Source organism: Dasypus novemcinctus, chromosome 14, assembly GCF_030445035.2.
Source record: "Dasypus novemcinctus isolate mDasNov1 chromosome 14, mDasNov1.1.hap2, whole genome shotgun sequence".
NCBI lineage: Eukaryota > Metazoa > Chordata > Mammalia > Cingulata > Dasypodidae > Dasypus > Dasypus novemcinctus.
In genome coordinates, this window is record NC_080686.1 from 30855450 (window position 1) to 30868398 (window position 12949).

At 37.9% G+C, this 12949-nt stretch overlaps 1 protein-coding gene across 1 annotated transcript in view; it reads left to right on the forward strand.

The window, feature by feature from the left end:
• Window positions 1-12949, forward strand: part of PREX2 (phosphatidylinositol-3,4,5-trisphosphate dependent Rac exchange factor 2) — a 328672-nt gene that overhangs the window by 271921 nt on the left and 43802 nt on the right. The window contains exons 36-37 of the mRNA XM_058275621.2: window positions 8079-8145; window positions 8383-8573. Of these exons, the coding sequence (XP_058131604.1) occupies window positions 8079-8145; window positions 8383-8573 (258 nt within the window). The remainder of the gene's footprint in view (window positions 1-8078; window positions 8146-8382; window positions 8574-12949) is intronic.

The window sequence follows — 12949 nt, forward strand, 5'->3', positions numbered from 1 at the left end:
TATTTCCTGTCCACAGTTTCTCATATTTTGAAAAATATGAAAGTTCTATAAATACCTATACCTAAAAACGTTATGGCTGGTAAAATTTCTGGCTGAACAATCTTTTTTCTCATGTGGAATACCTAAAATTAATTGCAGTCTCAATTTCAAATTTTCATTTATTTGTTTTTTAATATGGTTAGTAACCTGACTTTATATTAATTTTTAAGTTTAGAGACATTGTAGTTTTACAGAAAAATCATGAGAATATAGTGCCCATAAACACCATGTACACACAGTTTTCCCCATTATACTTTGCATTTGTGTAGTACTTTTTACAATTGCTAAAATGATATTGTTATAATTATACTATTAACTATAGTCCATAGTTTACATTAGGATTCGCTGTTTGTGTTAAATAGTAATATGATTTTTAAAAGCTTTTATTCTATTAACACTGAAAACCCTAAAATTTCTTCTTTTAACTGCTTTTATATGTATGATTCCATGGTGTTAATTACATTCACAATCGTGTTTGATCACCACCATCCATAATCAAAACTTTTGCATCATCCCAAACAGAAACTCTATACCAATTGAGCATTAACTCCTCATTCCTTACCTTCAACCTGGCCCGTGGTAACCTACATTCTAGTTCCTGACTATGAGTTTTTGCATATTCTGTTTATTTCATGTAAGTAAGATGATACAAGCATAGGATAAACATTCCCATTCCAGAATGGAGAAATTGTTAGGAAAACAGCGGTCACAGGTCCCAAATAATTCCAAAATCCAGCAGGACAAACTTGATAAGATCTAAGTCTGAGAGCCATCTGTGTCTTCATTTTTTGTTCTACAGGCCTGATGGAGTGGCAAGTCCATTCCCTTCCAAGCACTTGTGTAGAGGCCATGCTCTTCCCAAACACTGTGGTGTAGTTTCCTCTCTTTGCAAGTATTGGAATGGTGGTCAAACTCTTTGTAAATGCTGGGCCTCAAATTTCACTCTCTGAATATTGGAATGGCAGCTAGGCTCAACCTGAATGCTGGAAAACCCACACACCCTTTCTGAGCATTAAGATAGTGGCTAGGCTCTCCATAAATGCTTGAACCCCTATCCCACACTCTCTGAGCATTGGGATGATGTCCAGGCTACCTAGGATCTCTGGCACACACGCTTGACCAACTCCAAACACTGGTGGCCAACACTTTCCCTGAATAACAGATTGTAAAGTCTACACCCTTTCAAGCACCAGGGCAGATGACCTGCCCATCAAGCACAGAGGCGACCCACACTTTGCACGCACAGTGAGACCACTCTCTTGGCTATAGGAGATCTCTATAGTGCAGGCCTCAGCTACCATGGTCCTACCCTCCATTCTTCCTTTGATTCACCCCTTCTGTGTGCCTTTCAGGCATTGCTTTTTGTGCATACAAATCTCACAAAATCTTACCGGTTTTGCATGCATTTCTAGGGGGGTCCAACCTTCAGATCATAGAACTTTCCAAAGATTTTTCCTTCATTCCCAATCCTGATTCCTCTGAGATGTATGATTGGATCCATGTCCAGGCACAACCTCTTTACCAAAGTGTTTTCCAATTAAACCCTTACATGAGTTTAATTCACTTCCTAGAAGCTCAAAGAAGTCCCTAATAGAGCTGCTTCTGGCTGTAATCTCAGAGCACATCATCTGGATAGGCTGAGAATTTTCCAAATTATTAATTGCTGGTTTCCTTGCACTTAACAATTCAATCAATATTTTATCTCTTTCCTCTCTCATTTCACTATAAGCTGCAGGGAGAAACCAGGTTGTTCCTTTTATACTTGGCTTGGAAATCTCACCTAAATATCCAAGTTCATTACTTTCAAGTTCTACCTTCCATTGAACATCAGAACACAATTTTGACAAGTTCTCTGCCATTTTATAAAAAAAAGGATCGTCTTTCTCCCACTTTCCAATAATACATTCATCATTTCCTTCTAATGGAAGTACCTTTTTTTTTATTATTGATTTTGTAAAAAATATTACATTAAAAAAATATATATGAGGTCCCATTCAACCCCGCCACCCCCACCCCACCACTCCCCCCCCCCCAGCAACATTCATTCCCATCATCATGACACATCCATTGCATTTGGTAAGTACATCTCTGGGCACCTCTGCACCTCATGGTCAATGGTCCACATCATGGCCCATACTCTCCCCCATTCCATCTAGTGGGCCCTGTGAGGATTTACAATGTCGGGTGATTGCCCCTGAAGCACCTTCCAGGGCAGCTCCAAGTCCCAAAGACGCCTCCACATCTCGTCTCTTCCTGCCATTCCCCATACCCATCAGCCACCATGTCCACTTTTCCCACTCCAATGCCACCTTTTCTCTGTGGACATTGGATTGGTTGTGTCCATTACACCTCTATGTCAAGAGGAGGCTCAGATTCCACATGGATGCTGGATGCAATCCTCCCACTTTCAGTTGTAGGCACTCTAGGCTCCATGGTGTGGTGGTTGTCCTTCTTCAACTCCATCTTAGCTGAGTGAGGTGAGTCCAATAAATCGGATTGTAGGTGCTGGAGTCTGTTGAGGCTCAGGGCCTGGCTATCACATTGTCAGTCCAGATATTCAAATCCCCTAAATATATCTTAAACCCCAACACCAACTACAACTCCAGCACAGTAGCATGAAAGTCTTATGAAGAGAGATCCCATATGAGTCCTTTAATGTCCAGATTTCCATCAAAAGTTTCTTCAAAGCACTCTAGGCTTTTTGTTTCAAACATCTCACAATTCTTCCAGTGACTACCCAGCAACAAATTCCAAAGCCATTTCCACATTTTTTAGATATTTTAATAGTAGCACCCCACTTTCTGGCATTAAAAACTGTTTAAGTTTCCTGGCTGCTTAAACAAATACCATGAAATATTTGGCTCATGGTTTCAGAGGCTAGAAGGTTTGCTTCCTCATGGTGTCAGTAACTTTCAGCTGATCTGCAATCTTTGGGTTTCCTTGACTTTTCCATCATATGGCAATGCACATAGTGGTGTTATCTTCTTTCTTTTCTGGGTTCCACTGATTTGCAGTTTCTGACTGCTCCCTATGGCTTCTCTGTGTTCCGTTTGCTTCGTGTGTAAGAAGTTCACCTTATTTGATTAATTTTTGGCATACTTTAATAATATCTTTAAAGGTCCTATTTATAGGTGGATTAAAACACACAGAACCAGGTGTTGGAACCTGAACATGCTTTTTGTAGGAGAGATGAATCAATCACCAACATCTTTTTAAGGAGTTTTTATTTCTGTTATTGTGGTCTTCAACTCCAGTAATTCTGTTTGATTCCTTTTTAAAATGTCTGTCTCTTTATTGAGATTCTCATATTGTTCATTCTTCATTTTCTTGGTATTCTTTAGTTCTTTTTTCTGTGTTTTCCTTAATCTCTTTGAGCATATTGAAGATCATTTTTTAAAAGTCTTTGTCCACATTCTGTTTTTCTTCATTCCTGGCTTCTGAAGTTTTGTCTTGTTCCTTTGCATGGGCTATCACTTACATTTTTTTTTCTTTGCTTTGTTTTATAATACTTAGTTGCACAATATCTTAATCTGTTAACTCTAGGATTTTAGTCCCTGAGCTATCTGTTCCTTAAGTTTATATCCAGCTAATGATATGACAGAGATTTCCTTGAGTGTCAGAAGGTAACAAGAACAAACCAATTTAAAAGACAACTTTGACAGTCTTTGCAAATTGGTTCTGCATTGCCTAATGCTCTCTTCAGAGTTTAGACCTCCTCTCAAGAAGATCAGTCCAAGGCACATGTGAAATATGTGATTCTCTCGGTCCTTTCTGAGCCTGAGTCTTTGCTGGGCTCATGGTTTAGAAATTCCCCTCATTTACAAGAATACAAATGTCCCTTCTAGATTCCCTATGAAATAGACTTTCTCTCCACCCAGGTGCTCCACCATATGACTTAAAGTAGGTGATCCATTGCCACATGCTGCTTTGACTTAACTGTTTCTTATACTGCTTTAGCTGTGCTGAAGGTGGTTCTGCCTGAAGGGTGAGTTGTGGGATGTGTGAGCCAGAGATGAGTTTCCTGATTCAGTCTTTCAGACTTCCGCCTGATAGCTTGGCACCAATATATAGGCACCTCTGTATGGATATAGTGGTTACTATGCTCCCTCTGGTCAGGGAAAGTAACTCAACAATGGGACTACAGTCTAGCTTCATACCACTTAAGGAAGGGGGTGGAGGAGGAACCAGAAAAGACTCCACAAACTTTTCCTACCATTTTTTTTCATTTTATTTTCTTAATTTGGCATTTACACAGTTACTGCAACCCATTAACTGATTTCTAAAGCTTTGAGGAAAATGGCAATGGCTCTGCCAGTTTTTGTTAGTTGCTCAAAGATTCCATAGGTGAATGGAAACACTGGTGTGCCTTATGCCACCATCTTGGCGGACCAGAAATCTAAATTATTATTTTTTTTAACAAATAATTGATTATATTAAAGGATTTGTTTGTAATATATATACAGAGTAGTACTGAGGTAGCCATATTTTCCCTCTCTGGGCTTCATTAGTACATAGGTATGTTTTGGAATATTTTGTTGCTTTTTATTATCATGGATTAAAGATTAATGACTTGAAAAAATCTGGATCAGTAAAATATATTTAACTCTGAATTTATAGTAGGTGTTTATTGTCTAATATTATTTTGAACAGGGTAGTTATACCTTTAGGCATTTCGGGGGTTTTTTAGTTCTGCGTTATAGCGTTATAGAAAAGATGAGATTGTTTCTGAATAAACAGTTTCACTTGGTATGGGAATTTATGCATTTTAAAACCCGTGTTATTTTTCTACTGGTCTTCTTCATCAAATATGGTTTATTTTTTAATCTTTAAAGATTTTGCCCAATTGAAAATGTGAAAATTTCTGCCAAGTCAATTGAAGGGAATATAGCAGAGTTAGAGCAATGTGACCTGCTCTTATCTGGCTCACTTAGTGATTTTTTTAAAAATAACATCTATTTCTGAAAGAGGTGGTAAGCTGTAGTGGCAGATTTCTCTAGTGAAGTTTTCTCTATTTACTAATGATCTTTGTCCTTCTTTTACAGTATATTTTTCTTCCCAAATGATTCAAGGTATAGGAAAGCTGTTGTTTCTGTATCCAGTACACCTGGTGAAGGCATTTTAATGATCTCATTTCCTTTTTTAAAAAGTGTTCTTTTCTTTTTTGACCTAAATTTCTGTTTGTGCATACTGATCATGGAATTATATAAATTTAAAATATCCCCCTTAATCTCAATCTTTGTACTTATATCATAAATATCTTAGATAACTTCCAGAGAAAGGTGGAAGCTACTGTAAATAAGTTAGGCAATTCTATTATCCATTTTAAAAATGAGTAAACAGGTTCTGAGAGGCTAACTAATCTGTCCATGGTGTTGTGTACTCCTTTTCCCCACATTACTTTATCTACCAAGCGAACTTGAGAAAAGGCAAGAAGACATCTGAACAAGATAGCTCTGTAGGGCCCAACTCTGAGGCACCACCTCTGTTCTAAACGTATAGCAGTGCTAGATAAAATATGAAGACAGAAAATGTAAAGTCACAGCTGAGCTCAAAAGCAATTTATCATTTCTGTGGCTCACAAATGGAGAAGAAACGCCAAATGATAAGTTTAAGTTGTGCTGAGGCCTCTGGCCTGCTGAGCTCTGGAAGTGGACAGAGGAGGCTGGTACAACTTCTGCAGGGTAATTGGAAATAAAATTTGTTCTATACTAGGTGGAAATTCAGAGCCAGCAGCACTATTTGAAACCAGGGCATAGAGCAGTCATCCACATCTGAAAAAAAGGCTGAAAAATCTGCTGCTAATTACTGTTTGAGACTAGTGTTAGTGAGACTGTGGGCTGAAGATGGCAGGAGCAAGCCAACATGGCAATGAAACTAGGAACTGAAACAAATCACTCACTGGCTCAGTGACATGATTGATAGTAATCCAGATGTCAACACAATATCATGTCCAAATCACCAAGATGAAACTGCTATGGAAGGGTTGATCTGGATACAAAATGCCATTTGTGAGATGACAGAGAAGAGATGAAGCCATGGCAAAAAAATAAAAAATCCCCATCCTTCAAATGAATTTGCAAGACAAAATTCCATAACAAGTGAGAAAACCTAACACTAAGAAATACAGCTAACAAAATTGATCACTGAAGAGAAATTTATTCCAAAAGAAATTTTAATATTGAAACAGCCTAGTGTGTTTTGCATGCTTGAGAGATAAACACATGGAATTTTCATGAGAACATGAGTTTTATGACCAGCAATAAAATTTCAAACATCTCGTCTCCTGGCAATGAGGCAATTTCACTTCAGTAGCTCTCCGTTCCCTAAGAATAAAATCCAAACTCTTCATCATGGCCTATAAAGTCCTCCCAGAGTCTTCCCCTTCTAGCCTCTGAAAATTGCTCATCCAGTTTAAATGAACCCTATTCCACATTTTTTGTAACCTCACATAATCCAATCTCATTTCTTCCTTCTAGTACTCCTTTGGAGAAATCTAGAAAATTTTTGAATGATATCTCAAACCCTTTTGACTTCAGTGCTAGTACTTGCTCTCAATCCAGTCCTTTAGTAGTACTGGTTCAACCAGCTACATGGAACTGTATTTACATGGCACTTGATGGCCCTTCCACTTTGCAGCAATTCCCGGCACTGTAACCTAGTCATGGTTAGCTGCCTCGGGCTTGCTGTGGTCCCCTCACTCCTAGAAGCATTAAGTGCTCAAGATAAATGAGTACCTGTTGGATTCAGACTGAGACAACTACAGATAGTCCTTGGAAATCTCTTAGGAGCTCAAAATGAATTATAATGAGTAACAACCATCTTTAGATGCTGAAATGTTTTTTTTTCAATTGTTTTACTATATGTTTGAGAGATGAAAAACTAATTTTCAATAAGAATGAACTTAATCTGCATTTCCTCTTTGAGTAAACCTTTCCTAATTTAAAGTTTGAAATTCGATTTATCCTACTGTTTCTTAAAAAGACAAACTACCCCCACTACAAGTAATAGCTCTGTGTGTGTGTGCTTGTGTGTGTGTGTTTCTGGACTTAGAGTTCTCCTTCACTGATTGTGCCCCTTACTACCCATGTATTTGATAATAATCTGTCAATATTTTGAGATCCTAAAAAGTGCCCTGAAATATAATTCTAATCAACATGCATTTGAATTCAACTAGGACAACTTGTTCAAATATTTGGGGATTTATTTTGTGACATTCATATTAGCTCTTATATCTTCAAAATGATTTTACCTCATTGGAAATAGATACCAGGTTAAATAAAACTTAAATATATCCTGTCCTTATGGGTCATTCCTTGAAATTTTCATTTAGTGTTGAGCCAATAGTTAAGCAAACCCAGTTATAATTTTGGAAATTGAATTTAATTATTTCAGGCTACCAGGATCCCACTTAGTGTACTCAAATAGTTATTACCACATTGCATCTTGCTGACAAAAAAGGCCAGATCTTCTTCAAAGAGGTTTAACTTCCAATCTGGGTAGAGCTTGGTGACAGAAAGAATCAGGCTTACTATTCTTCTTAAAATTTTTTTAGTATTATTTTCATAATTTTATATTTGCACATAAAGAAAAACTGGATAATGTTCCCTAATAGTCACATGAAAATATTTCTTTGGCTTTTGTATAAATGTTATTAATTATTACAAATATCAGTGAATATGTATTCCATGCTATGTAGTGTTCTAAACCTTTTATTTGCATCAACCTATTTAATCTCAGCAGCCCTGTGAAGTTGGATCTCATGTTATCCTCAAATTTACAAATGAAGAAATTGAGACCTAGATAAGGCATCTATCTAAGAGTGTAGGTTGTAACTGTGCAGCCGGTGGTAGCCTTAGTTGTTTTTTGTTTGTTTTCTTTGAATGGAAGACTACTGACTTTCTTGCAACTCTTTCGCCACTAGAGTTTAACATTTTAGTTTATTCACCTGTGGTTAAAAGAAAGTCAATGAAACTTGAACATTTTAATGCATTTTTTTTTCCCTGACAATGACTGATAGTTTCTTCTTTGGATTCATACAGGGCATTCTATTTGGACAAGTCAAATTCACCACCAAACTCCACATCCAAAGCTGCATATGTAGATAAGGTAAAAATAGATGATTTTTGTCGATCGGAGGTGCGTCATTTACATACCTCGTTTGTTTGATCTTTCTGTTGTTGTTCTTGAGCAATGTGTCATTATAAATATTGTCTTCTCCAGTTCTGTTACTTCCATGATCTTTGAGACTATTCATTAAAAGCTATCAAAACAGTGAATTGCATCCTCTCTGAAAGGATTTTCTACTAAGCATTATCAACTTTCTGTCCGTGGCTTTTTCTGCAGCTCATGAGGCCGCTCAATGCTCTGGATGAACTTTATCGACTGGTGGCTTCATTTATCAGATCCAAGCGCACAGCTGCCTGCGCCAACACAGCCTGCAGTGCCTCAGGGGTTGGGCTGCTGTCGGTCTCCTCGGAGCTGTGCGACAGGCTGGGTGCCTGCCACATTGTCATGTGCAACAGCGGCGTGCACCGGTAGGTGAACGTGCCTGCCTTGCTCGCGTCTCTGGGATTCAGCATTTGATTTGGTGGTTCTTGTTTATATTTTGGCTGCAAGAAATTGAAATCAGCAGACTTGGAAGGACACAGGTGTATTTGGAATACAATTTTGGAAGTAGATCATTCTTGCTCAGTGATTTCAGGTTTTAGTTCTTATATTTTCAACAACTATTTCTTCATAGAAGTGAATTATACCATCCCACGTTTGTATCATTGTGGCCCAGAATCTTATCAACCTTGTGTTCATATTAGCAGATCTGTACTTGAGGCACAAAAGTGTGTAACAATATTAATCCCTGTAGGACCTGGTTTAGTAGGGAACTGATGTAGCCAGTTAAACGAAGCTGGTTTTTTCACCATGTTTCATGGACATTCCATTTTGAAGTGGTTGAGATCCCTATAACCCAATTGTTGTATGCTAGGCAATGCCTCGGGGTTGCTAGTGGCAGAATTTGATCCAGGAGCCCACAGGAATATGCTCTTGCTGAAAATGTAAAGGACCATCTTAGATAGATCTTAGTTAGACAGACTGTCTTAGGCAACTGTGCTATGTCTGGGGCAGCCATGGTCGGTGTGGCTACATTGGGGAGAGCCTTGAGGTGTGAGTGGGGGACCCCTATGTCAGTTACCTCTTCACAATCACTTGCTCCTCTTCTATCACCTCTCTATTTTACAAGGAGAAAATATAGAGTTGGAAAAAATAAGGTAGAATTCAGTCCTCATTTTCAACCAAGTAGGTACCTGGCCTTCTGTCACCAGACCTAGTCTCTTTTTAGTACTAGGCAGTTAGATTTTAAGGAGGGTTTCCTTTATTTATTCACGTCGTACTTGGTTCTTAATCAATGCAAATGATGGTGGTCAATGCTGTTGGCTGTGCAACATCGGTTCTGCCTTTAGAATGGTCACACTCTTGTTGGCTCTAGTTGCAGCAGCAATGACACACCTAGAATACAAGAAAAAGTAAATGAACAAGAAAACTTACAGGTCAAAACTAAGATTCAGCGGAAAGTGGATGTGGCTCAACTGACAGAGCATTCGCCTACCACATGGCATGAGGTTAAGAGACTGTGCCCCGTCCCCAGCCCAGGGTTCCAGGTCAGCTTTTTCATACCTCATATTCTCTGTTTGCAATAAACGCACTGTAGCTGAAAAAAAAAACAAAAACAAAAACAAAAAAACCATGGGAGGTCCAGGATTCAAACCCAGGACCTTCTGACCCGTGTGGAGCTGGCCCATGCACAGTGCTGATGCACGCAAGGAGTGCCCTGCCACGCAGGGGTGTCCCCCATGTAGGGGAGCCCCACGTGCAAGGAGTGTGCCCCATAAGGAGAGCTGCCCCGTGGGAAAAAGTGCAGCCTGCCTGGGAGTGGTGCTGCACACACAAAGAACTGACAAGACAAAATGATGCAACAAAGAGACACAGATTCCCAGTGCCCCTGACAAGAATACAAGCAGACACAGAAGAACACACAGCGAATGGACATAGCAGACAACTGGGGGGGAAGGGAAGGGGAGGGGAGAGAAATAAATTAAATAAATAAAAAGAGCATTCTCTCATAAACTATAAAAAAACAAAAACAAAACAAAACTAAGATTTGGGGGGAAAGTAGATTCTTGAGATGGTTAGTGCTGGGAAATTTCCATGCTGAAAGCAGTGTTTGAATTGGGTTTTGAAGGGTTGGGTTGGCGAGGTAGAGGGGGGAGAAAGGCTACCTAAGGCATAAGGCTCTCATCTGTAAAATTCCATTCAGACTTGGCTGGCCCAACTCTAGTTTCAAGCTCTGCTTATCATGAATTCTCTTAAGAATATGACAAGACTATATTTCTCTGAAAGGAGCTTTATGTTTTGGTAGCTGACAAAATATACTGTATTTTCCCTGTTTTAATTTTCTGTGTACTTTGTGCTTTATTGATCTGCAACTTAATGCATAAACTATTATTTCATAATCCCTTTTACCTGCAGTGAAGTGATCTCTCCCTTCTGTGGAACTCATGTTCATTCACTTTATTCCCATTCAGTCATTCATTCGATATTCCTTGAGCACCAGTTAAGGGGATGGCACTATTCTAGGTGCTGAAGATGTGGCAATGAACAGAACAACCTCCCTAATCCCTTAGAGTTTACACTGTGTGGAGGGAAGATAGATAATAAAGTGGTAAACAAATAAATATGTAAATGTCACAGTTGAAAAAAATTTATAAAAGAAGAGACATCAGTATAAGGGGTAGATAGTAACAAGATGGGAGGAAGGGGTGGTTCATTATGACAGAGATGTGTATGATGAAACAGAGAAGTCCATGAAGACTTCTCAGAGAAAGAGCATCCCTTCCATAAGAAGCAGCAAGTGCAAATACCTCCGAGGGGAGCATGCTTAATGTGGGCAAGGCACCAAAAGGAGTCCAACGTGGCTGAAGCAAAATGCCATTGCCTTGATTATTTCTGGTCATATCTTACGCTGGTAGAAGATCCTTGTTGCAGATGTGACAGTGTCAACCAAGGAGGCACTTCATACTTGGAAGCTACGAGCGTGTGCTGTTACCGCTGCAATAATTTACAGAAAGTTAATACAATTAAATCTGCCATTTAATCCTAGAGACCATGATCAATTTAGCCAGATTATTCTCTCAGATATTCAATGAGCAATTTAAGAATTTGACTGATATTTTATAAGAGAAATAGATAGATGTTCCACAACTATTTTATAATTGCTATGTTCATTGGAATTACAAGTAACATTAAAACTTCAAAAAAGTTTGCTCTCTATTTCTAGAATTCAAAATAAGTATAGCTTTAGTTGCATCAATTTGGGAGATAGTGACTGAGGTCTGGGCACCAATGTCCCATGCCAGATGTAGAATTCAAGGTACATTCTACATGAGAATTTCATTTTTCTATTATCTAGAAAAAAAAGGGGTGTCACCTAACCTTTGATTTTCAGTGAAGGCTGTACTCAGATTTCTGTGATTGTAAGAGTTTTTCTAATTTACATTAGAATCAGAATTCCACATGAGACTGATCCTAAAATAATCTTTTAGTCATTATAATTCAGACAGCTAGAGAGAAACAAGCAGATCCACACCTGCAGTCTGCACTGAACACCGAAGTTTGCCCTCAGGTTCCCACACGGGGGAGAAATTCACAACGCAAATCAGAATAAATCTTACAGTAGCTATTATTATCCTTTACTTGTAAAATCAAGAAGAGAAATAGTCAATGATATGGTATTTACATTAAATAGTCAGTTTTCTGACTTTTCTGATTTTATTTGGCAAAATGATCTAAAATATTTTTAAAATACTGAACGACACTACCTAGATTTGATATTATAGGGAAGAACATGGTTTTTCAGGGTGAAATAACAGATTTAATTAGCATTAATGTCTAGGTGTTTTAACCTGAAATCAGATGCCACAGCTGACTAAAACAATGAATGCTAGATTAGTAGGAATGAAATTCAGAATGAATTATTAAAATCTTTTCATAGCATTTAGCCTGGCTTTGTTTTCATTAAATCATCTTTCCCAGGGTAATCCTTGGTGTATACTACAAGGCTGTTGATGAGCTCTTCTTACTATACTCTCTTTAGCCATTTACTTAATTTTAGTATCTCCCTTGCTATTGAATAGTGGGAGAGGAATGGCAAAGTCCTTTTTTTTAAATCAGTGTTTCTACCTTTTAAGCAGTACAATCACGCTATTAAAAGACAGATTAATAAATGGAAAATTTAACGAAATTTACCATCTTTTTTGTTATTTTTCATCATATCTTTCAGCTTCTACCAAAGAGCGTACATTTGACCATGGTTTTGTTTGTATATTATAGTTATTAAATCTATTTTATGCTCTTAACAAATATGTATGTTTATGTCTGTATAAATATATGGTTATTCAAAGTGTGCACATAAACTTTCTAATGATAAATCTTTATTTGCCACGTAACGTCTCAATCAGTTGGTATACTGCAATTCATTAAGCTCTTGGCTAATGATTTCTTTTCTTTTTCCATTGCAAATAATGCCTACCATGAGGAATACTTCTACATATTGCTTGTTTTTAAATTTCAGTTTTATTTTCCATAAATATATAAAACAGAACAAAAATATCTGTCAGGTAGAATTACTGTCAATGAGTTTAAACCTCTTTGGTTAGTATATTGTTGTTTTGTTACCAAAAAATTGTACTCACATACAGTACAGCTAGTAGGGTAGGTAGGTATTTGACACTTTCATCCTTACCTTTTCTGCAGAGGAACTTCTAATCCTTTTATATATTGTGCTTCTCTACCAGATGTAAAATTATATTTTAGTTGTTGCTTTTGTTGGTGACTGAATCATGTGCCCTACAAAAGGCAT